This window comes from Megascapheus bottae, chromosome X (assembly GCF_031878675.1).
Source record: "Megascapheus bottae isolate mThoBot1 chromosome X, mThoBot2.hap1, whole genome shotgun sequence".
In the NCBI taxonomy this organism is placed as follows: Eukaryota; Metazoa; Chordata; class Mammalia; order Rodentia; family Geomyidae; genus Megascapheus; species Megascapheus bottae.
In genome coordinates this window covers 105,533,674-105,560,694 of record NC_143547.1, presented here as the reverse complement: position 1 = coordinate 105,560,694, position 27,021 = coordinate 105,533,674, and the positions used below count along the sequence as shown (strand labels likewise).

Here is a 27,021-nt window from a genome sequence, read left to right as displayed (position 1 = left end):
CAGTTCCATTTTACCGTAGACGAACTTTCTTGTCTGAGCTGTCTTTGAACCATAACCTTCAAATCGAAGCCTCCTGAGTAGTTAGGATTACAGGAATGAACCCCTGGCACCCTGCTAGGTCCACAGACTTCTAATCAAAATACTTTGTATTTTTTGTCCTGCCAGTTTGAGATCACAAACAAAGATGCCCAACAGGAACACCTTAAAAATGTCATGAGTCAAATTTAATAAGTAAAAACCGCAATTCTCCCAGCAATAAGCAAATCCAACAGTAAATAAAGGTTACACATGAGGGGACAGCACAGTGCAGCTTCCATCACAAACACAAGTGGCCAGATGGATGGGCTAAATTCTGCTGCATGGAAGTGTATAGAAGACTAAGAACTGGGCTAAAAGGATAAGACACCACCCAAACCTGAGAGGTCCATGCCTGACACGACTAGATCACTGTCGTCACAGGACACTAGAGCTAAGATGTCCCCAGGGAACAATGGGATTCACTCACATCTTTAACTTGCTGAGAGTTTTACTGTACAGCAGTCTTAACATATATGGACCTTTTTGAATGAGGGGGAAAGGGGTATGTAAAAAAAATAAAAAATGAACTTGGAGAGAACTATGAGGTTGTTTAAAATGGCCTTTAGTAGCTGCAGCATTTTACTGGACGTTACTGGGTCTGAAGGTGAGGCTTCCCAACTGAAGCAGAGAAGTCGATGGCATAAAGATCTGCCTCTTTCATCACCATATCCTTAAAACAGGACAAGATGGCAGGTCTCAAGTAGCAGCAAAGTGTACAACTCTACCCTGTTCCGGACCTTTGTGCCATTCCCCCAACAAAAACTGTTTCTACCACAAGGCTTTCGTTTCTCCTCCTAGCTGGACACAATGCTTACAGCAGCCTTTACTAGTCAGATACCACTTCCTCTATCTTTGCTTTCTTCTTCTTTTTCTTCTTCTTGGTGGTATCGCTGTCCTAGAGAGAAAAAGAAAAGAAAGCTCACAGCATTCATTACCAAACCATTTAGCATGTCCAAAGGGAAATGTGAATTGCAGTCAAGCCTTTTCAGGCTATAAAAAAATTGGGGGGGGGGAGTGTGGCCTAGTGGTAGAGTGCTTGCCTAGCATGCATGAAGACCCAGGTTTGATTCTTCAGTACCACATACATAGAAAAAAGCCAGAAGTGGTGCTGAGGCTCAAGTGGTACAGCTCTAGCCTTGAGAAAAGGACAGTACTCAGGCCCTGAACTCAACCTGACTGGAAAAAACTGGGGGGTTAATTTTGTATATTTTTTTCATGTGGCATGAAGTTCTGTGAGCTTTCTAGTGAAGTCCTAGTAGTCTACTTCCATAAAGAAATTCAGACAGTCAAACAACACACACAGCCCCCATGACCAACAGGTTTTCAGTAACAAGCCACCATTAGATAATCATGAGGGTCTCTGTCTGTCCCTCTAGGGAAGCACTAGCTACTGAACTATCAACAGGCAAGATTAGCATCCCACTCTTGAGCCAATGCCACAGGGTTAACTCCTGCCACAACCAAGGACCAAGCCATTCCAAGGAGCCTTGCTTATACAAACCCCATCTCCAGGCTCGCTCCCAGTTTCTAGCGCAGCTTTGGCCTTCTTGTCCTTATTCTTCTTTTTCTTTTCCTTCTTGACCAACTGAAGAGCTGCTGGAGAGGTCTCATCATTTTCACTCTCACTCTCTCGCTTTCGCTGAGATGAAAACAATTGGTCAAAAGTTACATCATGGGCAATAATGGATAAGCCAAAATGTAGGAAGTGTTCAAGGTCCTACGTTCTATCCTCACCATGTGCTCACTTGTGTGTGATGTGTGCACACGCACGATTTAAAAAGATGTCAACCAAAAAAAATCCCACCTGAACCCAATAGATTTTATTTATAAACTGACAGCACTTTCACTCAATCAGAGCTTGAAAACAATCTTTCAAGTCCCACGATGGAAAAAAAGGGGGGGAGGGTGGCAGGAGCATAGCCTAGTGGTAGAGTGCTCGCTTAGCGTGCACAAAACTGTGGGCTCAATTCCTTGGTACCATATACATAGAAAAAGCCGTTAGTGGTGCTGTGCCTCAAGTGTCAGAGCTTGAGAAAGCCGGAGGACAGTGCTCAGGCTCTGAGTTCAAGGCGAAGGACTGGCAAAATAAAAGTGCAGGAATCCATGAGGCATAACAGGAGCACCATGGCAACAGCATGGGGCTTGGGAAATAGAAAGCACCGAGAAGCTGTTGCTCTCAAAGAATGGACAATAGGACTTACAAGGACTTACAAAGTACTCTTAAGTCTTCGAATCCAGAATTCACCTGTGACACATTCTATCTACACAGCTTGTTACTGGTCATCTAGTATCACTCAAGAGTACTGAGTACATAAGTCATTCTGAGCTCTATGTTAGGGCTTCCCAAACTTTGGAAGCTAAGCAGCAACTTTAAACGATGGGGCCTGGTGCTTGCCAGCTGGTTTTGATATGGGCCTGATTTCAACACAACTATACTACCACTTGACCCAAGGAGGGGCTAGAATTACATGACACACCCACTCCATCCAGTGTTATTGACAAAACTGAGGTGGCAGCCAATCACTAAATCTGATTCCTAAGCTGCCTAAGCCTAAACACGTACCCCATCTTTGTGCACGGATGCACACAGGTGCCCTCCACCTCACTTCTATACCAGAATAGAGGAGATGAAGGGGAAGGCAGCCTGATAGCAGGAAATACAACAGCACGGATGGCCCACTGCTCACTCAGCTATACTGAGACAGGCTATTTTTGATGCACTGTAGATAAATCAAAATATTGGTGATGCTTATAATCATCTCTTGGTCCACATTCCAAACATCATGGCAGACCACTCACCTTTGTGACTTTTACTGCTTCAGCAACTACTTGCGGAGCTTTTACCACTTCAGCAGCCACTAACTGTGGGGCTTTCACTGCTTGAGTAACCATTTCCGTTTTGCAAGAATCACTGAAAGAGCACGCAGAGGTGGTAAGAGGTTAAAAAAAGTCTTCCACTGCAATTCTACTGCACCCCAGGATAGTCAATGATAAAGCCACCTTCAAAACACTGGCTTGTATTTGTAATCCTAGCTACTAAGGAGGCTGAGAGCCAAGGATCACAATTCAAACTCAAGCTAGGCAAGGAGTCCATGAAACTTTTTTTCCTTTTGCCAGTCCTGGGGCTTGAACTCCAGGCCACGGCACTCTCCTTGAACACTTTCTGCTCAAGGTTAGCACTCTGCCTCTTGAGCCACATGAGTCACAGCGCCACTTCTGGCTTTTTCCCGTGTATATGGTTCCAGAGAATTGAACCCAGGGCTTCATGCATGCCAGGCGAGAACGCCACCACTAGGTCATGCTCCTGGCTCCAGGCCATGAAACTGTCATCGCCAAAAAAACTACCAGGAAGTCCAAGTACAGCTGTGGTTCAAGTGGTAGAGTGTTAGCCTTGAGCAAAAGCAGCTCAGGGACAGTGCTTGAGGCCCCAAGTTGAAAGCCAGGACCACACAAAACACCCCCTGGCAATTAGAAAGGACAGACCTGACCATACCTGGCCTGAGCCTCAGAGCCTAGCAAAGAAAATGCCAGCTACAGTACTGGGTCTTACTGGCCCAGAGCTTTAAAAGGTTGCCCAAAATAAGCCCCACCTCTATCCCTCAGGCTCTGTGAACCCCTGTCCTACCTGTCACCAATGTCCAGACAAGTCTCTTTTCTATAGTCCTCCCAGAAACCTCACTCACCTGTAGTCAACATACTCTTGCTTCCAGGAGGCAGGGGTACTGTCTGTAGGTTTGCCATGCTTGTCCAGAAGGCCTTGTTTGATCATCATCTTCTTTTGACTTGCCTGGCAGAATATTGTGGTTTCAATATTAGAAAGGTGTCAATAGAGAAAGGAGATATTACTGACCACATACTGTGGCTTGGCCCCAGTCTGTACAGCATGGCACAAAGTTTCTCCTCCTTTTGTACCTCAGCAGGGCCTCATAGAACAAACTTCCTTGAACTCCTCCCTCCTCACCTCATCAATATCTAAACCCACCCTCAGAAGAGCTAGAGAATTCCTTGCCGGCCCCCTGAGAAAGTTAAACTCACTGCAGACTCCCCAGTCCAGTTCTACTTACCTTTGGACCTAAACCCCACTTGCGAGGATAAGTGTCTCTCTCCATGATAACTCTCTTAATCTTGGCTACTATACCATGGTCACAGGTAGAAATCACTGCTGTGGTCATTAATGCAATAGCTAATAATTTAAAATAGAAACATATGATTACTGTTGAGCCCCAACTGTTTTGTGCTTAAAGTTTAAAACCCCATTTGAAGCTCTGAGCTCCACTGCACTGTGTGTGTATGTGCTGCGGAGGACTGAACTCAGGGACAACACTCTACTATTTGGCCACGTCCTTAGCTACATCTTTTATTTTTGAAATCAAGGGTTGCTAACTTTACCTAAGTTGACCTCAATTTGGTGATCCTCTGGCCTCCACTTCCTTGACTAATGAGTTTCCTAGGCTCAGGATGTGCTTCTGGTGACAGCCTTCCCTTTACAGGAAGGGAGTTTTTGTCCTTGTCTTTTTCAGTGATGTTAAACTTATGTTAAGAAAACACCCACCAAAGTAACAGAATCCTCAGGTATCCCTTCCCCACTGTCTGTGGGGATGATGTCTTCCATGGCAAATCCACCCGCTTACAGAACTGATACAAGGGACCGGTAGATGTATTTTGTTTCTGGTACAAATTGACTAAACAAATAGCTTGCATTTTTTCACTAGGAGTCCCATCTGGGCACTGATGGGCCACATCTAGCCACTCAGGAGCCTTGGATGAGAAAATCAATGCTCAGAGCCTCAGGAAGAAGACACTTTAACCACCAAAATGCTGAAAGTGGAGGTCTGGCTCAAGCAGTTGAGGGAAAAAGCCAGATGAGTGAGCAAGGCCCAGAGTTCAAGCACCAGTACCAGCCAGGGGAGTGGGAGAAGGCCACTGAGCATTTTATGTTGGGTGAGGGATAATCCAATCGATCTTTCACAAATTAAAAATCATTTATACTAGTTACAAGTTAGCTGCAAACACACAGGACTGGAACATCCAGGCCCCTCATTTTGACTATTATACACAATGAACCATTACCTCTCTTTACCAGTAACGGGCTGAATTACAGTGGAGCACCAAGTGTGCAATACTACATCCTTGCCAATCCCTGCACTCTACCCACCATGTGGACCACAGAAAACATAGGACATTGATTCAGACTGCATTAACAGTGTAGAATGAGCCCCAAGTCCAGAGTTAATGAAGGTGACAATCCCCTTACCCATGCAGATTGCTTCCCCTTTGGTGGTAATGACCACAATCTCCTGGTTGACCTCAATGCCGTCCTCATATCGGAGAACACCTGGAAGCATGATCTTGGCCCCATAGCAGATTGCATTCACCTGTATGGATGGAGTCATACTGAGAGCCCCAGCCATTGCCCTCCACTTCTCTTCTGTACCACAACAGGGGAGAACATGACAGTCTGATAGCAGGAAATAGAACAGAATGGAAGGCCCAGCCCACTGACAGTAGAAACCACATACTATGTGCTAGGCAATGCTCTAAGAACTTCATACACACAACCCAAATACTAAGCAAAATGGTGGAATAGTTGTTTCTTATATTTCAATGATATTTTAGTTACTAAGAACCCAGTCCTTTTTTTGAAGGGGGGGGGGGTCAGCTGTGGGACTTCAGAGCTTTATTACTTGAGCCACAGTACCACTTCTAGCTTTTTCTGGGTACGTGATACTGAGGAATTGAACCCAGGGTTTCATGCACGCTAGGCAAGCACTCTACCACTAGGCCACACTCCCGGCCCCAGTCCCCACTTAAAAAAACAAAACAACTATATAAAGTAGCCTTAGTTTCCCAGAATTGCTTCTCCTTTACAAGAGATCCAGGCTTTAACAGGCTACCAAAATTATTAACAAAGAAAATGACCAGGCCTGAAGTTATGGTACAGAACTGTTAAGGCACCTCTCTAGGAGTTTGATAGCACTCAATGAGTCCATGTGCTTCAAACTACCTTACCTTCAGTTACTTACATCTCATGCGCTGATGACATTCCACCCTCTTTAAACTCACCCAAAAGCGAACAGCACAGGGTATGAATTACTTATCAATCTTATCAACTGTACCTTACAGTCTTCAACAAATATGGCTATATAGTACTCTATACATTAGACCATGAAGACAATTTTAAATTTTGAAAGGCAACATTCTCTTACAATACAAATAGAAATAAAAGGTTATTCAACAGCTTCTGGACTACTTGTAAAGTACCCACCCTTTAACTGCCTTACTAATAAAAAACTCAAAGTAAAGTAATTGCATATTCACTTCCACTAACAGTACCATTCTCATGAGAGTATATAGTAAATATGGTACAAAAAGGCTTTGGTAACTTTTACAGTATCAGCGATAGTCTATTACCTGAACCAAATTACAGACAAGTCTTAAAGTCAGTATCTAATTTGGCTTGATTTGAAATGTAGACAGGCCTACCATTAAGTTTTTATTTAGGTCTCTTTGTTGTTGTGGGTTGTGGGGCTTTACCTCTGGGCCTGGGCATTGTCCTCAGCTCTTCAGCTCAAGGCTATTGCCCTACCCCTTGAGACACAGCCCCACTTCTGATATTCTGGTGGTTAAAAGGATAAGAGACTCAAGGACTTTAGTGCCTAGGCTGGCTTTGAACCACGATCCTGAGACCTCAGCCTCCTTAATAGCTATGATTACAGGCATGAGCCAGTGAGCCTGGCTGTAAATGATCTAGTTTTGAATTAATGTTTCTGTTATTAATAACAGAGAAGCAGGATCCAACTAGAGAAATAAAGTTCCCAACAACAATAAGTATGCGCTTGTAATGCCCAAGTTTCATCTTTTTAAGAGATTGGTGTTTTCACAAGACCATGCAAACATGGACTCTCAGTCCAGAACTTACTGCACTATCTTTCATAACGAGTCGTTTATGAGATGTCAACAGCTTTTCCAAAGGATAAACAACTCGCCGCAGGTAACTCTCATCCTTATGGTTATCATACAGCCATTGTGCATCAAGCACATCATGCATTGTTACCATGTGGTCCTGAAAAACAAGCCGGGTATAAAAAAAATTCATTATTTTCAAATGTCAAACAGTCACTGGACACCAAACTCACTACTAATGTTAGTCTGTTTGGAATTGCCTTTCTTCTGAGTATCTTTAACTGTTCATATATTAGATTTTAGTACGTATATTTTCTTTTGTGCCATCGGGTGGAACCCTGGACACTGCTCTACCACCGAGCAGGCATGTTGTAGGCTGGGAAGTAAATGAATAGAGTAATACTTTCTACCCAGTCATCTCCCCTAGCCAAGTTCAATGTCCCAAAGTTTAATTAACAGAACAGGGAAGCAACCCTGAACTGAACTCAACACTTTGGAAGGTGCCTTTCCTAGAATGTTGCAGTATTGTAGGAATGTTTGGAGTCATTTAAGAAGAACCAGTTCTGAACCCAAACCCGCAAGCCCAATAATGGAATACCTTTTCACTCATGACTCCCGAGCGAACCCTCCGAAGTTCCTGCATCTGACCTCCAACTCCCAGCAACAAACCAAGGTGTACACACAGGGTCCGAATATAGGTGCCGGCCTCACAACTCACCCAAAAGATTCCTAAGAAACATGCACACAAAAGTAGCATCTATGTCCAACAATAGATAATCACTAACGAGAAAATCAGTCATTATGTTTCATCTTAAGCCAACTAGAAATGACAGACACAGGCAGCAACTACACAACGTGCTGGGGCTACGTACAGAATGGAATCCTCAGCATACACATTCCTACGGACTGTGGGTCCCTGGCAAGTCTTCTACTGACTCACCTAGCCTTCTTTCAGGATCATATTCAATCATTTTGCTCTCATAGATAGTCCTCACTCGGAGCTGCCTCTTTACTGCGGCAATGAGTGGGGGTCGCTGAAATAGGGCACCTGTCAGCGTTTCCAGAGCCTAAGAAGAAGCACAAACAAAAGTCTCAAAAAATTAGAGTTTCACCTTCTTTTCCAACTCAAGGTAGGCCCAGTGCTAATGATTAGAAAGAACCCTGTCCTCAATAGGGACACAGCTAGAATAGGCACCTATCATCTGTAGTGCACCATCCAGGCTAGCTAGGGTGGCACACTGAAAATGGTACAGGGTGCAGAGCAAGGTGGCCCAGTTCTAGAAATGTAAGAGCTAAAAGTCTCTAAAAGTGCCCTCTCTATAGTTGCAGACTTACCCTAGAAAGCTGGGTCCCCCCTTCAATAGCATTGTGCAGCCGGACAATTCCCACATACTCTTTGCCTGAAAAATGACAAAAGAGTAGTCAGGTGTGGCCACTGAGTTTTCTATATTTGTGATTTTTTATATGCTCAATCACTGCCATTTCACACAGCAGAGAAAGCAGGTTATTAAATGTCATGGTTTCTTAAAATGTGTATGAAGACAAGATTTCACAGTGCTGACGAGGAAAAGAAACAAACTCTAGCCATGTGTGGTGTGTTGACACATGCCTATAACCCCAATAATTGCGAGGCTGAGGTGAGTGCCCCAAGTTGCAGGCCTGGGGACTGCAGAGCAAGATCCTCCCCATTTCCCAAAAAGGTACTCTTTCTCATTTGTCAGGTCAACGTTCAGTGTACTGATACAGACAGGGACAGGTGGAATACTTAAGTGTAGAGTGCAAAAAGGAGGATGTTTTGCACCTGAAAATAAGGAAAGGACACTAGGCAGAAAGAGGCTCAGTGAGATGCCAGGACAAACAAGCTCAGAGATGGACAGAATTCTGCTCCCACAGTAGGAATGTGCATGTCTAGTATTAGAACTCCAAACAAGGGGAGATTCACCAGGATTTGTCGGAGGTTTGGTTATACTGTACATGGAGACCAAAATAATAACCCTGCATCAAGACTGTTTTCCTAATGGAGCCTGAGAGTCAACATACAGAATGGAGACAAATGTAGAAAGCCTTACAATCTCTAAATAGCTCCCCTACACCCTCTTCCACATACCTGCACTCTGTTGAGATTTCACCAAGCGAGTGGCTCGTTCTATGCACACAATTAAACACCCAGTCACTTTGGGATCCAGGGTGCCACTATGTCCTGTCTTTTCTACCCGAAGTATTCGTCGGATCCAGGCTACCACCTCATGGGAAGAGGGGTTAGAGGGCTTGTCAAGATTAATGAAACCTGTCCTAGAGTGGAGAAAGGGTTACTGTACCACCTGGTCTTGTGCTCTTTAACAAGAGTTAAAGACTCATCAAAGGCATAGGTTTTATGTATAAACACACACACACACACACACACACACACAGAATTGAATAACTAATGTAAAGCTATCACTCGCAAAAGACTCCATTTTGACCTTACACTTACCTGATGTAGTCCCCAATGTCTCTCTTCAGAGGATTTGAACCACAAGGAAGAGGTGTATAGTGCGTTGTCCTTACATTCAGCTTATCAAAATTCTAGAAAGCAACAATACAACCTAAATTAACTTATACATCAATATGTAAAACAGTCATACCAATATCAACTAAGCAATCCAAGCTCTATGGAGTTCTGCTCCTATGTTAATATCATTATTTGCAGTGGGCCGGGAGTTTGGCCTAGTGGTTAAAGTGCTTGCCTAGCATGCATGAAGACCCAGGTTCGATTCCTCGGTACCACGTACATAGAAAAAAGCCGGAAGTGGTGCTGAGGCTCAAGTGGTAGAGCTCTAGCCTTGAGAAAGTCCAAGGACAGTGCTCAGGCCCTGAGCTCAAGCCCAGGACTGGCAAAAAAAAAATCATTATTTGCTATGACAGGTTGTTAAAACTTCTTTATATACTGGGAAAATTTTACTAATTTGAGCACTTGTCAGTATGTTATTTTGTAAAAACAGGCTTGTTGGGACAGTATGAAACAGATTCGACTTCACTGTGTAAAAGAAGAACAGGAAAAAATACGGAGTAACAGCCAGGTGCTGATGACTCAGGCCTATCATCCTAGCTACTCAGGAGGCTGAGATCTGAGGATGGTGGTTCAAAGCCAGCCCCGGCACTAAAGACCCTGAGACTTCTATCTCCAGTTAAATACTGGGTGGTAACTTGAGCTGAAGGGCTCAGGGACAATACCACGGCCAAGAGTTTAAGCCCCATGACCAAAAACAACCAAAAGGAATAGCATTGATTTTTCTCAGGGGGGAAAAACAAGACAAATTAACAACTACTGCTCCAGATCCCCCTATGTGCACTCTTCGTGTCTCCTCTTTAAGTTTGACCTCCAGTGGGGAAGAACTCACCAAGTGAAGCTCATTTTTCATTAGTTCAGTTGGAATGATCCCATTATTTTTAGACTGTGTAGCTCCCCTATTCCTGGTTTTTGAGCTTTGTCACAGTATAGACGTTTCCTGCCCTGTGATATCTGCAGTAACTCTACTATGCTGAATAATATAAACAAACCTTAGTCTTTCACCATCACATACATGATTTATGTAACATGCCAAGGGGTATCTTAATAGGGTTTTGTCTAAGCCTTACAGCTGGCACGTACACTTTGTTGAGCATTCAGAAATTTTTATGTAACCTGATCTTTCATCTCAGCTATTTTGAGAAATAGTGGTTTAATATAATACATTTACTAAAGTGAAAAGTGCTACCAGTATGCTTTGTCAACTTTTTTGATAATAAGAAGTAAAATCCAGTCATTCAACCGAGTACACAGTACATACCTTCAGCAACAAGGGCCACTGAGAAGTGTCCAATTGGGCCACCTTGGACTCTGGTTTGATAAGAAATTCTTCAGCATGTTGTATTTCCTTCAATAAGACAGAAATATAATCTATGAAACTTTACCTAATTTTGAACTACTCTGTCCTAACTGAATTATGTTTTTAAACAGAAAGCAGGAGTATCTTCATTGGAATTTCCAATAAAGAGCTGATCCAGAAAGGAAGTGTGAGAGATCTGTGTTTAATGCATATATATATATATGTACATATTATAGTAGCACATCTGTAGATGGGATAAGGACAGGAAGTTTAGGACAAGTAGCTGTGTGGCTAACAGTATTTAGTAAACTAGTGTGTCATTTTAGTGCTTTCTTGCTTTCGCACTATGAGGACTATTTGAAAGCATTAAAACAACTTCTCTTTTTAGTTTAAATTTTCTTCATCAAAGGTAAGTGAAACACATTTTTACTTACAGCTACATCTTCTTCTTCTAATGGTTTCCGGTCCTTTTTCTTCTTATGCTTCTTTGGCAAAACAGTCACTAAAGAAATGAGATTTGAAAATTTCCTTTATAAACAAATGAAATGGCATGGTATCCTTAATATGTGGTTATTAGATCCAAACAGTACAAGAACGAGGACTCAATAATTGTATACCCAATGCTATGGACATGGTAATGGAAATATAAACATAACTACATAGACATAAAAACGTATGAATCTACAGACATAATGCTCTATTTCATAAATTAATGTTTCTATGACATACAAACCCTTAGCCTAATTTTGATTAAGTCCTAAATACTAAGTGCCAGTGATTGTAAATAGAGATTCCCTTCTTGAACACTCGTTTGTTAAAGTTGTCATTTGAAATATCATGTAAAAATCAGTTAATAAATTCTTTAATAAAAAAAAACAAATGAAATGACGTTTAAAGGCCCAAAACAGGGTAGATAGAAGAGGTGCTTTTAAGTTGTGCATTTTAAGAGGAAAGTCCAGCGTGTGTGGCTGAACACATGGGCCGCTAGGCTGCTAGCTGAGCAGGCTGTGAGCTGCACGTGTTGCCTTCCCTTCACTTCCGGTTCCCCTCCACGTTGCAGCGACAGGACTCAACGGCCAGGATCGCTCGTTCTCAGGCCGAGAAAGTTCCATGGGCTGCAGCCTCGTATTACCTCGCAACTCTTCCAATCCCTTTCCCTGCGGCGTGGATCCCCTCATTTCCCGGCGCTAAGGGCAGCAACGGGGCTGCGGAGGCACACAGGTTGCCAGGTCTCCGTTCAGCACAGGGTCACGGGGCCCTACGTGGAGTGTCAACCGACGGAGGCCTGGGTGCCATCAGGCCAAGTGTCCCGGCGGGCTCTTCTCATGCACTCGCCCTAGGGCCGAGGCTCAGACACGGCTGCCTTCGGGCCCGCGGCAGCGACCCAGCTTACCCGCACAAGGGAATGGCGAAACCGCGGGCCGCGACAGACAGCACCCCCGTCTGTTGTCTCTCGAGACCCCCCCCAGAGCTGCTCAGATCTCCCGGCCCGACCGCGCACAGCCCTTACCTTCTACATCCGCCATCTTGCGCTGCACCGCGTGCGTGCCTGCCGGCCCACTGCTAAGTGGAAAAAAAACCCCTCAGACTCCCGCCGCCGAGTCCCGTCAGGCCGCGCTGCTAGGACCCGCCCACTGGCGTACCAACCCTTAGCGTCAGGGACCTTGCGACGGGAAGGGGCGGTGCCAGTTCTGGGCCCGGGGCCGGACTCCAGATGAGCGCGCCACTGATAAGCTGAATCTCATTGGCTAACTCATCCATGGTTGTGGGAAAAACTGCGCATGTGCATGTTCGACCCTCTTTCCCCAGAAATGCACTGTGGGCTGGGCACCGCCCGCTGGAGTATGTGGGCGTGGCCCGCACCCTGGCTGTTCTCAGCACCTGACACCCTGCTTAGCGCTGTGGGAACTGCTATTGTTTTCTCACACAAATCTTTTCACGCTGCTCTCATATTACTCTACATCAAAAAGGTAAGACCGCGAGATCACTCCAAAAAAGGACAAAGTCATTTACTGCTTGAAAGTCCTGTCATTGCTCAGGACAAATAATGCATACCACATGTATGCTTTTAAATTTTCCATCTGTCACATTGAAGTAAAAAACGCCGAGTGTCTAGGTCTCCAGGCGTGGTGGCTCACGCCTGTAATCCTAGCTACTCAGGAGGCTGAGATCAGAGGATCAAGGTTCAAAGCCATCCCAGGCACAAAAGGACCTGAGACTCTTATCTCCAATTAACCTCTAGAAAATGGGAAGTGGGTCTTGGCTCAAGGGTAGGGTGGTAGCCTGCAGCTGAAGAGCTCAGGGGCAGCACCCAGGCCCAAAGTTCAAGCCCCATGACCCACAAAAACAAATTCACATATGGATATATGTATATACATACATATGCATGTGCATATATGCACACTATATATGAATATATATATACAAATAATATTTTCTTTATTCATTCCTTTCTTTTTAGGTACCTCAACTCATTTCATCATTTGTCTCTGTCAAATAGTACTGCAATAAATATGAATATGCATTTTCCTATGATGTATTCATTTACTCTCCTTCAGATATATGCACAGTAGTGGTATGGCATGCATACAAAGACGACTTACTTTTACTCTTCTGCTAAACCTCAATAACTGACTTACATAATGTTTGCACTAGATGATATTCCCAACAATATATGAAAATTCCTTTTTCTCCTGAATCATCATCAGTATTTGGTTGTTTTGTAAATGCATCCATTTTGATTGGGGTGAGGTGAAATTTTAGTGTAGTTTTGATTTGCACTTCCTTTCTCGCGAAAGATGTTAATCACTGCTTAGCCATATGTATTTCTATTAGCCATTTATCTATTACCCACTACATTCACCATTCACATTTCTTCTATGCAAACTGTTACCTTCTAAGTTTACTGATTACATTATGTGTTGCCTTCCTGTTTAATTTTCTGAGTTCTTTCCATATTTTGGCTATTACTCCATTATTTGTTCAATAGCTGGTAAAAATTTTCTCTCATTTTGTGGATTGTCTTTTCCTTCTGATGATGGTTTGTATTGCTGCACATCAACTCTTTAATTAGATGTATTCCCAATTATCAATTCTTGTACTTATTTTCTGAGAAATTGCAGTCATAATCAGAAAAAAAATTCACTTGTGCCTAAAATTCTACGCTATGACCCACAGTCTCCTATACTTTTCAAATCTTAGATCTTTTTTGCCAGTTGTGGGGCTTGAACTCAGAGCCTGAGCACTGCTCTTGGCCTCTTCTTAAGACTACCTCTCTAACACTTCAGCCACAGAATCACTTCCAGGTTTTTTTTCTATGTATTTTGTACCGAGGAATCAAACCTGGGTCTTCGTGCATGATAGGCAAGCACTCTACCACTAGGCCAAACTCCCGGCCCCAGTCTTAGATCTTTGAGCATTTTAATACTACTGGAGTTGATTTTGATACAGATGAAAGGCAGAGGTCCAGTTTCAGTCTCCTGCAAGTAGATACCCAGTTTTCCCAGCACAGTTTTGTTGAGGAGGCTGTCTTTTCTTCATTTTAATGTTCGAGGCTCCTAGCTAAATAGTATAGTGTATTCTAGTTGTGTGGGTTTATTCTTTGGTTTTTTCTGTTTTTTTTTTATTAGAAAAAAATCATTTATTTCTGCTCCTTTCATATATCATACTGCTCAGGGGACAGTCCAAATTTATATCCACAAAAGCACACTAGCACTCACACTGGTTAAAGGCAGAAGCACCATCGGAGAAGCTCTCAGCTCACAGATATTGCCCCGTATTGAACTTCTTAAAATCAGAAATATCAACTCCAAAAAAGGATGTGAAGGCCACTGTTAAAAATAATCACTTTATTCAATATTATACTTTGAGAAGTGGAGTATTTTTTTCCCTTCAAAAAATGAGAAACTGGCCAGGAGTTTGGCCTAGTGATAGAGTGCTTGCCTTGCATGCAAGAAGACCCAGATTCAATTCCTCGGTACCACATACAGAGAAAAAAGCCGGAAGTGGTGCTGAGGCTCAAGTGGTAGAGCTCTAGCCTTGAGAAAGTCCAAGGACAGTGCTCAGGCACTGAGCTCAAGCCCAGGACTGGCAAAAAAAAGAGAGAAACTAAGAAAATGCCACTTAACATGGTGGGGATATCAGAACAGGTCAGTAGCAAAAAAAAAATACTGTGACAGAGTTGTCTCTGATAGCAAGAAACCCTAGTCTGAGCTTTGATGCGCTTCCTAGGTTTTCACTCAGGCTTCTTTTCCTGCTGTTCTTGGTTCCTTTCCACATTTTTACAGGGGACTGACACAGACTTTCAAACTTCATTCACCAGAATAAGGCTGGAGTCCACTGATTTCTTCTCAAAAGGCACTCTATCCCATCAGATAACCCGGCAGTTTCATTCTCATGAAAAAGAAAAAAGAAAGCCATAAAAAAGCTCAATAGGACATAAACAAATTCAATGACTAGCAGAAGAAATCTGTTGATCTTGGGAATATTTGGTGCATTGTATCGGTGTAGGATTATGAAACCTAAACCTCCCATTGTAAACAGGAAGCTGGATGCGAGGCCTTCCATCATGTACTGTCCATTGACTCTGTAAGCCAAGAAAGCGACAGACCTCTGGTGTCCAGGCTCATCAGTCATTGACCAACACTTGAAGGTTCAACAATAACGTCCTAAATTATTCCTCCGGTGATGAGGAAGTAGAACACGACCGCCAGCGCATAGACCGTCATAGCCATGGCTTGTGCACCCAGGGTGGCTTCTTCAGCTTCAGATTAGGTCATTCCAGCCCCAAGAATGGGACCCAGTATTAAGGTCTCCATGTTGGTGGCCAGCAGGGCCACTTAGCCGGCCTTCTTCCTGATTTTTCACACTCTTTCATTGGTATTCTTTTGGTCTTCCATTCCTCTGGATTTTGTGCCCATGCCAAACTGGTTGTCTCACTCTTATTCTATAGTATAATTTGAAATCTGGTATTGTGATACCTGCAATTTTTACTTAGAATTGTCTTTTGCCATTCAAGGTCTTTGATGACTTCATATAAACTTTTGCACTAATTTCTATACCCATGGGCTTTCCATTTTCTGGTCTCTTTTTCCAATTTCTTCAATGTGTTTTAGTTTTTATTGAACAAGTTTTTCTTTTTTCTTTTTTTGTCCATGATGGGGCTTGAAGTCTGAGCCTGACACTGTCTCTGAGCTCTTCAGTCAAGGCTACCACTCTACCCCTTAAGCCACAGCTCCACTTCTGGTTTTCTACTGGTTAATTGGAGATAAGTCTCTCATGGACTTTAGTTCCCCGGCTGGCTTTGAACCATGATCCTCAGACCTCAGCCTCCTGAATAGCTACAATTATAGGTGGTAGCAACGACACCTGGTTTGAACAAGTTTTTCATTCCCTTGGTTTTCAATATTTGAAACTATTATAAATTTAATTGTTTTCCTGAGTGTTTTAAAATTTATTTTTCTAATTTCTTGTATAACTTGTTCATTGTTGGCATATACAAAAGCTACTGATTTTTTTTGCCAGTCCTGGGCTTCAGCTCAGGGCCTGAGCACTGTCCTTGGGCTTTTTCCTCAATGCTACTGCTCTACTACTTGAGCCACAGCACCATTTCCAGGTTTTCTATGTATGTAGTACCAAGAAATTGAACCTGGGTCTTTGTGACTGCTTGACAAACACTCTACCACTAGGCCAAACTCCAGGTCCAAAAGCTACTTATTTTTGAATATTAATTTTATATCCTGGAAGATTTCCAGAGATCTTTATCAGATCTAGGAGGTTTTTTGGAGGAGAGGTGGTGATTTTTAGAGCCATAAACTATAGGGTAATATCATCAACTAGTAAGAATAATTTTTAAAAATGTATTGTCTTATACCAATTACCATGAACTAGGGTTCAATGTTCCATCTCCACACATGTAAATAGAGATGATTTTAAGGGTTTTCGCTCTTTATTCTGCATTATTGATATGGAATCCTAGTACCACACTGAATAAAAGTGGGAAATGTGATGTCAGAAGAGGGTCAAGAGGACAAAGAGAGGAATTAATGGAGAGAGGACAAGGTGACAATGAAGCCAGATAACTTAGGAAATGGTTAGGGTTGGGAGAAATGGGGAAAAATAATAGGGGTGATACTGATCTAGTTCCATCATACTCATAAACTGACATGTTGAATTAAAAAAACCCTTTGTACAACTCCTTCGAGATAAATAAATAATGCAGTAGGGAGAATTGGCATATTTATCTCATTGTTGACTTAAGGAGAAAATTATTTTAGATGTTTGTCATTTAATGTGATATTGGCAATAATTGGTGATATAAGGCCTTTAAGTTCAACTGTGTTCCTTCTATTCCTTGTTCCTTCAGAGCTTTTTCCCTCCTTCATTCCCTTCCTTCCTTTCCTCCCTCCCTCCCTCCCTCCCTCCACCCCTCCCTCCCTCCCTTCCTTTCTAACTTCCTTCTTTTCTTTGTATGCCAGTCTTGAAGCTTGAACTGAGGTCCCAGGTGCTGTCCCTGAGATTTATTTCTCAAGGATAGCATTCTACTAATTAAGCCATCGTGCCACTTCTCCAGGCTTGCCTATTTGGTGTTCTGTAAGCTTCCTCCACCTGAATGACACCCTCTTTCTAGAGGATTAGGGGATTTTCTGCTATTTTTCCCAGTCCTGGGGCTTGAACTCAGGTCCTGGTCACTGTCCTTGGGCTTTCTCAAGACTAGAGCTCTAGTACTTGAGCTACAGCACCACTTCCAGCTTTTTCCTATGTATGTGGTACCGAGGAATCGAACCCAGGTCTTTGTGCATGCTAGGCAAGCACTCTACCACTAGTCAAACTCCCAGCCCCTGAGTTATCTTTTAATTCATTGAGGAATTTCGATATCACTTATTTCACTGACCATTCTTGTACTTGTTGTATTGACCTTGTTTTATTGTCCTCGCTCCCTCTTTCCTGCTACTTCTTAAGTCCTTTATTGTAGAGTTGGATTTTGTAGGGGACATGATGCCTTGTTAATTCATAAATTGAATGATTTTTGCCGGGGTAGATGCATCAGCAGCCATGATTTGGTAGAGCGTTCAATCTCTAGTGTCTTTTCCATTACTGACTCTTGAAAATTACTTAATACTGAATAATGGCTACATTGTGGTATATTTTTCTTACTATTACTAGATTAGAAAGATAAGTCTCAGCTGCCCAGTAGTCAATTTCAATAGTCAACAAATTATGAGGAACTCTATTTTACTCAGCATGAAGAAGCTTGACTACAAAAGCTTTTGCAGTTTGTAGACCACAATTTTGTGTTTGTGGCAAGCCCTAATGAAAACTAGTCACCACTGTTTCTCTAATACTTTTAGATGAATGTGGAAGTGAAAATATATCTTCATGGCCTACGAAGTCTAAGCTGGCAATAAGAAGGAGATACTGGAGAAAAAATTGATGAATAAATAATACTAGGTATTTGGTTAATGAGAAGTGCAGTAGAAAGAAATCTAGCTAACATTGTGTTAAGGTAAGGAGGGAGCTAGTGAAATAAGAAGAATTGAATGGAAAAACACATCCACACACAAGAAAAAAATATAATTCAAAAGAACTAATAAAAATGAAAATAAAAACAACTGATACTTAAGCAATCTAGTTACCTCTTAAGAGTGTATGTAATGAGGGCCGGGAGTTTGGCCTAGTGGTAGAGTGCTTGCCTAGCATGCGCAAAGGCCCAAGTTCAATTCCTCAGTACCACATACATAGAAGAAAGCCAGCAGTGGTGCTGACACTCAAGTGGTAGAGCTCTGGCCTTGAGAGGGCCTAAGGACAGGCCTCAGGCCCTGAGTTCAAACCGAGGACTGGCAGGAAAAAAAAGAGTATAGGTAATGAGGAAGAGTTAGAGATGAGGAATGGAGTAGAAGGAAGTATGAGCAAGAGAATGGTTGTACTTTTAGATACAAGGAGAGTGTGGGATGTGGAATGGGGTACAAGTAATTATTATGCCTGTAACCCTAACTACTGAAGAAGCTGATATCTGAGGATTGTGGTTCAAAGCCAGCCTTGGCAGGAAAGTCCATGAGATTCTCAACTTCAATTAACCAGCACCAAAAAAAAAACCTAGTTTTGAGCAAAAAAAAGCACTCAGGGATAGTGCCTAGGTCCTGAGTTCAAGCCCCAGGACCAGTAGAGTTACATACATACAAGATCAAAACAAACAAATCCAACAGCAACAACATCAGATGTATATATGCATATATATATATATATTTTTTTTTTTTTGCCAGTCCTGGGCTTGAACTCAGGGCCTGAGCACTGTCCTTGGGCTTTTTCCTCAAGGCTAGTGCTCTACCATTTGAGTCACGGCACCACTTCTGGCTTGTTCTATGTATGTGGTACTGAGGAATTGAACCCAGGGCTTCATGCATGCTAGGCAAGCAGTCTACCACTAGGCCAAACTCCCAGCCGTACATAATACATTTCTGTTGTCATTATGTATGTTTGTGTGTGTGTCCACACATATACCTCTCTGTGGGGTGCAGAAGGCTATGGAAATCAGTTGATTTAGATCTGAGTGAGAAGCCTCTGTCACCCTCTGCAGTCAGCACTTACAGCCAAGGGGCAGTAAGTACAGCACAAACTTCAGGCACAATAGGTCATAGCTGCCCTGTCCCCACTAAGTGTAATTTTCTCCTAGACAGGCAGGTGGAGCCATGGGCAGATGCCATGCTCATGCCTTCCTGGTCCCCACTACCTGTTATGTGATTCTACAGGCAAATATGCTGTTTGGTGTCTTTGCTCCCTCTACTGGTAGTCTCTGGTAGGTGCAGCCAAGAAGTCCCTAACCTCTTCTGTTTTTCAGCCTGGAAAACAATATTGTTCCTCAGTCTCTATGTCACTATTTTCTATAGTGTCTCTTACTGTTCTTTATTTAATTTAACCTCATTATTTTATTATCTTCATAACAAAATTTAGACATCATGATTATATAGTCTTCATAACAAAAACTGGTGCTTAGAACTGGATCATTTGCCGTTTTCTCTCTTTTTTAACATTTTTATTAAAGAATTTATTAACATTGATTTTTACACCATATTTAAAATGTCATGTTTAACAAACAAGTATTCAAGAAGGGAATATCTATATACAATCAGTGGCACTTAGATTTTAGAACATAATCTATGAAATAAAACATGTCTACAGTGTATATAGCCCATAATAGATTTTTATGTCTATGTAGTTATGTTCATATCTCCAAGACCATGTCCATAACATTGGGTGTACTGTTTAGATCTAATATCCACATATTAAGGATACCATATACCTTTTGTTCCTTTGGACTTGACTTATCTCACTCAACATTATTTGTTCTAGCTTTATTCACTTCCCAACGAATGCAATTATTTTATCTTGTCTGGTGGCTATGTAGAATTCCATTGTGTGTGTATATATATTATTTACATTTCTTGTATCCATTCAACTGTAGTAGGGCATCTGGATTGTTTCCACGGCTTGGCTATTGTGAATAGTGCAGAGATGAACATAGCTGAGCAGGTGTCCTTATCATATCTTGGGTTATGATGTTCAGGATAGATGCCCAGGAGTGGTATGGCGGGATCGTAGGGAAGGTCTACTTTCAGTTCTTTAAGAAACCTCCACACCGCTTTCCAGAGTGGCTGAACTAGCTTACAATCCCACCAGCAGTGTAGTAGGGTTCCTTTTTCTCCACAATCCCCCTAGCATCTGTCATTGACTCAGTTCAAAATCTTGGCCATTCTTGTTGGGGTAAGGTGGTATCTTAGGGGTGTTTTTATTTGCATTTCCTTTATGATCATGGATGATGAGTATTTTCTCATATGCATTTCTGCCCTTTAAATCTCTTCTTCTGATAGGTCTCTCTTTAGTTCCCTTGCCCATTTAGTGATTGGTTTGTTGGGTTTGGGGTGGGGGATTAGTTTCTTGAGTTCCCTGTAGATACTGGATATTAAGCATTTGTCTGATATGTTATTGGTAAATATCTTTTCCCAGTTGGTTGGCTGTATCTCTACTTTTGCGACTATGCTTTTATCTGTACAGAAACTTTTTATTTTTAGGTAGTCCCATTTATCTAGTCTCTCTCCAATCTGTTGTGACCCTGGGACTCTGTTCAGGAAGTTTTTGCCTATGCCTATGAGTTCCGATGTCTCTTCTACCCGATCATGTAACAGTTTCAAGGTTTCCAGTCTGACATTGATGTCTTTAATCCACTTTGAGTTAATGCTTGTGCATGGCGAAAGGCTAGGGTCAACTTTTATTTTTCTGCATGTGGCTACCCAGTTTTGCCAGCACCAATAATTGAATAGGCTGTGTTTGTTCCACTTATATTTTTGGCTCCTTTGTCAAATACAAGTTGACTATAAGTATGTGGTTTTATTTCTTCTATTCTGTTCCATTGATCTTCTGGTCTATTTTTGTTCCAATATCATATTGTTGTTTTTGTTATTATGGCTCTATAGTAGAGTTTGAAGTCTGGTATTGTAATACCACGTCCATTGCTCTTTTTGCCTAGAATTGTTTTGGCTATTCTAGGTCTTTCCTTGTTCCATATGAACCTTTGGATTACACCTTCTATTTCAGTAAAGAATGTCTTTGGGGTTTTGATGGGGATTGCATTGAATTTGTATATCAATTTTGGTAGTATGGCCATTTTCACTATATTGGTTCTCCCTACCCATGAACATGGGATGTCTTTCCATTTCCTGGTATCCTCTTTAATTTCTTTCATTAGGCTTTTATAGTTTTCATTAAATAATTCCTTTACATCTTTGGTAAGTTAATTCCTAAGTATTTTATTCTTTGGGGGGCTATTGCAAATGTGTTCATTTTCTTGATTTTACATTCTGTTTGCATATTGTTGGCTACTAACTTTTGCAGGTTAATTCTGTATCCTGCCACTTTGCTAAAGTGGCTTATTACTTCTAGGAGTTTGAGAGTGGAGTTTATTGGGTCATTCAGTTATAGTATCATGTCATCCATTTTCTCTTTTTATCTCCACCCAGCTCAAAATGTTTGCATCTCTTAATAGCTAGCATTCTCTTACATCTGCAGTTGGGTTCAACGCATTCAAGTCTCAGCCCAATCTTCTTTGTAATCTTAACTTTTTTCCCCAGAAAACTGGCTTAGTCTGACCTCCATAGCCACTCTGCTTTCTGTCATTACAACGCTTTCCCTGGGCATAAAGAGAATCCTTGCCCTTCTTGTACTGTGTTACTTTGAGAGGCTGGAGCTTGCTACACATCTTACAGAAAGTACGGCGGGTTTTAGGAACGTTAACCATGATGGTAGGAAGCCTGCTGTAGCGCCAAAAGAAACAAGTCTCTTACTGTTTGGGATCTAACTGAATTAATTCCATCACCATTTAAAAGAATAAAATGATTTTCTTTGTCAAACTGGATAAGCCTTGTTCTACGTCCTAGAGTATGATCTATTTTGGAGAACGTTCCATGAGCTCCCAAGAAGAATGCATATTATGCAGCCACTGGGTGAAATATTCTGTGGTGTCTATGAAGTTTATTTGATCTAGGGTATCATTTAGTTCTGAGATTTCTCCGTGTGTGTGTGTGTGTGTGTGTGTGTGTGTGTGTGTGTGTGTGTGTGTGCATGTGCGTGCATGTGCGCGTGCGTGCTGGTCCATGTACATTTGTGCTGAAGACTAGCACTCTATCACTTAAGTCAAAGATCCACTTCCAGCTTTTTTAGTGATTAATTAGAAATCAGAGTCTTACATACTTTTCTGCCTTGGCTGGCTTTGAACTATGATTCTTAGATCTTAGCCTCCTTAGTAGCTAGGAGTACAACTTTGAGTCTCCAGTGCCTGACTTCTTTGTTGATGCTTTTATTTGAATGCACTGGTGAGAATGGACTATTGAAGCATCTTACTACTATTGGTCTATGGTCTATCAGCCCTTGCAAGTCCATAAGTATTTGTCTAAGCAAGCTGGGTGTGATGCCATTTGGTGCATGTGTATTAACAACTGTAATTCCCTCTTGGATCATTCTTTTTATTAGTATGACCTGAAGTTCTTTGTCTCTTCTATCAGATGTAAGTATGGCCTGTGCAGTGCATCGGGTATCTCAGACCTCTACTATTTTTCAGTTTCCAAGCTTTCCAGTGGGTGCTCAGTCCAAAAGCTTGAGTTTCTATAAGCTGTTTGAACTTATGATAAGTCTATATAAGTTGGTTACTCTTTTAGTCCAGGTTATCTACCAACCTACCTAGTTTTGCTTTTAGAAATGGCTGCAGGTAATGAGGTTCCCTGCTGAATTGAGCTACTGAACTGTTGGGGGCTAAGTTTGCCTGCCAGAAACCAATGTAATTTTATCTGTCATTAACCAGAAATCTCCAGCAGTAGAGGCTAGGCCTTTTGTAAACTGGACAAAAGAATGACTGACCTAGAACTTTGAAGTAGTTCTCACCGAAGAGGGGTTCTGCCCTTCCTCTCTATGCCACCTCTGATGGCCACTGTCAGCCCCTTGGACAGTGGCTGGTTACTGCCAGTTACGATGATCATCAATTGTTTCTAAGCCCCAAATTGTGTCTCTCTCAGAATGTGGACACAGGCTGGTAATAAAATCTAATACTCTGGGTAGTTCTATCTTAAGCAGGAGGCCTTCCCACAAGATGGACCTTTTCTGCTGCTCTCCAAGATATGGAGAGCCAAAGACTTGGTCATCTGATACATGTCACATTACTAGACTGTCACATGGAACAAGTCTCTGACCTGCCAAATCCTACAATATGGTTTGATGCTTGCAGGAAGTATGGATTTGTCCATAAGAGGCCATCTGGCACATATTGTGGTGAGGGCGTTGGCCTCTTTTCCAGCCAGAGATGGAACTGGAGCTACAAACTGCACTAGTTTTGTCTATCACCTTCATTTTCCTCCACACTATTCAGCTTTGTTATTCCTTTCTTGTGCTCTTATTCTTCTCAGTGCTCTTCCTCAGTTTTGCTTTGTTGTGCAGACTATTCTCATTCACCAACGCCAACAAAGAAAGCTTCTCCTCTTCCATCTTGCTCCATAATCTATGATCTTACTTGAAAAAAATATGTGTGTACATGTAAATGAAATAGGCATCTTGAGATGAGCTTACCCTACATCATTTGGGTAGATCTTAAAACTAATGGTCACTACCTTCACATTGGAAGAAGAGGAAAAGTCCATGCCATGTGAAAATGAAGTCAAAGTTGGAATCTTTCAAGTTTCTAGCCACCAGAAGTGTGAAGAAAAAAAATTATGCTTCTTAGTTAGTACTTAGATTTTACAGTCCTAGGAAACGTACTATCTCACTAAGAACAAAAGCCAAAGACCTTGTAATCTCCTTCCATTCCGCTATTTATTCATACCCTCCTGCCATGATGCCTGCTGGCTATTCCCTAAGGATTCTTCCTTCCCCCCACAGTTGGGGCCTTTGCACCTCTACATCAAAAGGATCTTATTGTCTTTCTCTGCACAAGAATTTTAGTTTTATAAAAGCAGGAAATTTTTATCTAAATTGCTTACTGCTATATATCCAAATCCTAGAAGATTCTCAGGGCAATAAGACGAAACCAAACTGTATTTTCCCGAAGAATATACATAGAAGAACTATTCACAATAGCCCAAATCAAAAATAACCAAAACATTCATCCATAGATGAATATATAATCATATCTATACAATGGAATATTGTTCAGCCATAAAAGGAATGAAGTACAACCCCAATGATACATATTACAACACATGTACATTGAAAGTACATAACATATGATTCCACATATATTAACTAGATAAAACAAAAATATAGATAATTTCATTTCCCTTCTAAATAAATACTTTTTTAGATAAGCTCTCTATGTAGTTTAGGCTTATCTCCAGTTCATCAGCTCAAGTGATCTTCCTTTCTCAGTATCCTGAAAAGCTTGGCTCTAGAGACTGAAAATAGATTACTGCTTACCTATGGATGAGAGGTTTAGGGAAATATTGGGAACAAGTGCCAATTGGTACATGATTACCTTCTGCTTTTCTTTTTATCTTTCTTTTTTCAAGGCTTGGGACTTGAACTCAGGGCCTACACACTGTACTTGAGCTTTGTCAAGGCTAGCGTTCTACTACTTGAGCTACAGCAACACTTCTGGCTTTTTCTGAGTATGTTGTACCTAGGAATCAAACCCAGGGCTTCATGCTTGCTAGGTGGACACTCTACTACTGTCGGGATTTTTAGTTCTCGGTCCCTCCCAACTTGCAGGAGGGATAGGGAAAACATGCCCCGACCAGGACCAGCCGAGAAAAGAGGGGGCCGACTGACCACCCCACATCCAGCCCTCCCTCGCCGGAGGACAATCAGACTCGTCAGGGAGGCCCATCAAGGCAGGAGCTTGTTTACTGAGGAAGTCCATTCAGCTAATACAGGGTGCAGGAGCCTATCAGCACAAGGGTGGGCAGGTGGGGGAGGTCCACGTGTGTACTCTCACTATAGGTCTCAGCAGAGAGGGATAAAGCAATAACACATTCGTACCCAATGGTAATCAAGTCTCAGCAGAAAGTGATTCACAATACCGACAATATAGCTCAAAGTTAGGCATGACATTCATACATGACAGCTCATTTCTTTGTGTGGTTATCTTACTCAGTGATGCAGATTCATGGGCCAGCCTGACCCTGTACTCGGCTCCCAACATACCACTAGGCCACACTCCTGGCTTGGCTTGGCTTTGCTTTGCTTTTCCTCTCTCTCTCTCTCTCTCTCTCTCTCTCTCTCTCTCTCTCGATCCTTGGGCTTTCTCAAGGCTAGAGCTGTAACATTTGAGCCACAGCACCACTTCTAGCTTTTTCTGTGTATGTGGTACTAAGGAATCAAACATAGGTCTTTGTGCAAGCTAGGCAAGCACTCTACCACTAGGCCAATCTCCCTGCCCAAAATGGCCTTTCTTTTTATCTTTCTTTTTATTTTTTTTCACAGAAATTAAAAATTAATTCTAAAATTCATTTGGAAGCACAAAACCTGCCAATAACCAAAGCAATACTGAGCAAAAGGTGAGGTATCACAGTATCTGACTTTAGATTACAGAGAAAACATAACAAAAATAGTAGAGTGCTTACAAATATGGACTTGTAAACCAATGGGACAGAAGACCTCAAAATAAAGCAACATAGCCACTTGATCTTTGGCAAAGGAGCCAAAAACATATACTGGAAGAAAGACAACCTTCAACCGTTGCTTTGGGGAAAAAGTCTGGTTTCCATATGCAGAAAACTGAAACTAAATCCCTATTTCTCACCCTGTACACCAATCAATTTGAAATGTATCAAAAACCTTTATTGTAAAACAAAACAAAACAAAACAAAAACCTTACTGTAGGCCAGTAGGGTGGCCTAGTAGTAGAGTGCTTTCCTAGCATGCATGAAGACCTGGGTTGCATTCCTCAGTCCCACATACATAGAAAAAGCTGGATGTGGTGCTGTGGCTCAAGTGGTAGAGCCCTAGTCTTGAGAAAGTCCAAGGACAGTGCTCAGACCCTGAGTTCAAGGACCAGGACTGACAAACCAAACAAGCAAAAAAACCTTATTATAAGACTTGAAACAATGAAACTGCCAAAGGAAAATGGAATGGATCCATACCTTGGCAATGTAAAAGGACATAATATCAACTCACATTATTATATTAATAATGAGCAGCTGGAGTATCAAATCAGGAAAACAATTCTGTTTGCAGTTGCATCAAAATTGCCTAAGTAATCCTAGCTACTCAGGAGGCTGAGATCTGAGGATCATGGTTCAAAGCCAGCCCAGGCACTAAAGTCCGTGAGACTCTTATCTCCAATTAACCACTAGAAAACCAGAAGTGGTGCTGTGGCTCAAGGGATAGGGTAGTAGCCTTGAGCTGAAGAGCTCAGGGACAGCGCCTAGGTCCAGAGTTCAAGACCCATAACCGACAATAAATAAATTAAATAAATGAATAAAAGAATTGAAGGACTTATATAATGAAAATTATAAAACTTAGAGGAAAGAAATCGAAGATGTCAGGAAGTGGAAGGACCTCCCATATTTCTGAATTGACAGAATTGCCATTGTGAAGATGACCATACTGCCAAAGGCTAGCTACAAACTCATTGCAGTACTCATCAAAATCCCAATGTCATTTTTCAAAAAGAAAGAGAAAACAATCCAAAACTTCATATGGAACCAGGAAAGGCCCC

General features: G+C 41.9%; 1 protein-coding gene, 1 non-coding gene and 2 pseudogenes across 2 annotated transcripts; all 4 read right to left on the bottom strand.

Moving 5' to 3' along the window:
- Positions 1-775: 775 nt before the first annotated feature.
- Positions 776-12,430, bottom strand: Dkc1 (dyskerin pseudouridine synthase 1). Its single transcript, XM_090325737.1, has 15 exons — positions 12,340-12,430; positions 11,264-11,331; positions 10,791-10,877; positions 9,455-9,546; positions 9,089-9,273; positions 8,317-8,381; positions 7,922-8,048; positions 7,580-7,710; positions 6,998-7,141; positions 5,333-5,453; positions 4,143-4,261; positions 3,762-3,865; positions 2,878-2,989; positions 1,580-1,717; positions 776-973 (listed from the first exon to the last, which is right to left on the bottom strand). Exons 1-15 carry the CDS (start codon positions 12,353-12,355, stop codon positions 905-907), a joined length of 1,578 nt encoding a protein of 525 aa, XP_090181863.1. The 5' UTR covers positions 12,356-12,430; the 3' UTR covers positions 776-904.
- On the bottom strand, positions 7,349-7,480 carry LOC150041769 (small nucleolar RNA SNORA36 family). Its single transcript, XR_016533941.1, has one exon. It is a non-coding gene; the product is annotated as a small nucleolar RNA SNORA36 family (small nucleolar RNA).
- Positions 12,431-15,190: 2,760 nt separating the features above from the next.
- Positions 15,191-15,621, bottom strand: LOC150041767 (oligosaccharyltransferase complex subunit OSTC pseudogene; annotated as a pseudogene).
- Positions 15,622-21,805: 6,184 nt separating this feature from the next.
- LOC150041766 (large ribosomal subunit protein eL42-like) lies at positions 21,806-22,119 on the bottom strand (annotated as a pseudogene).
- Between the last annotated feature and the right edge of the window lie 4,902 nt (positions 22,120-27,021).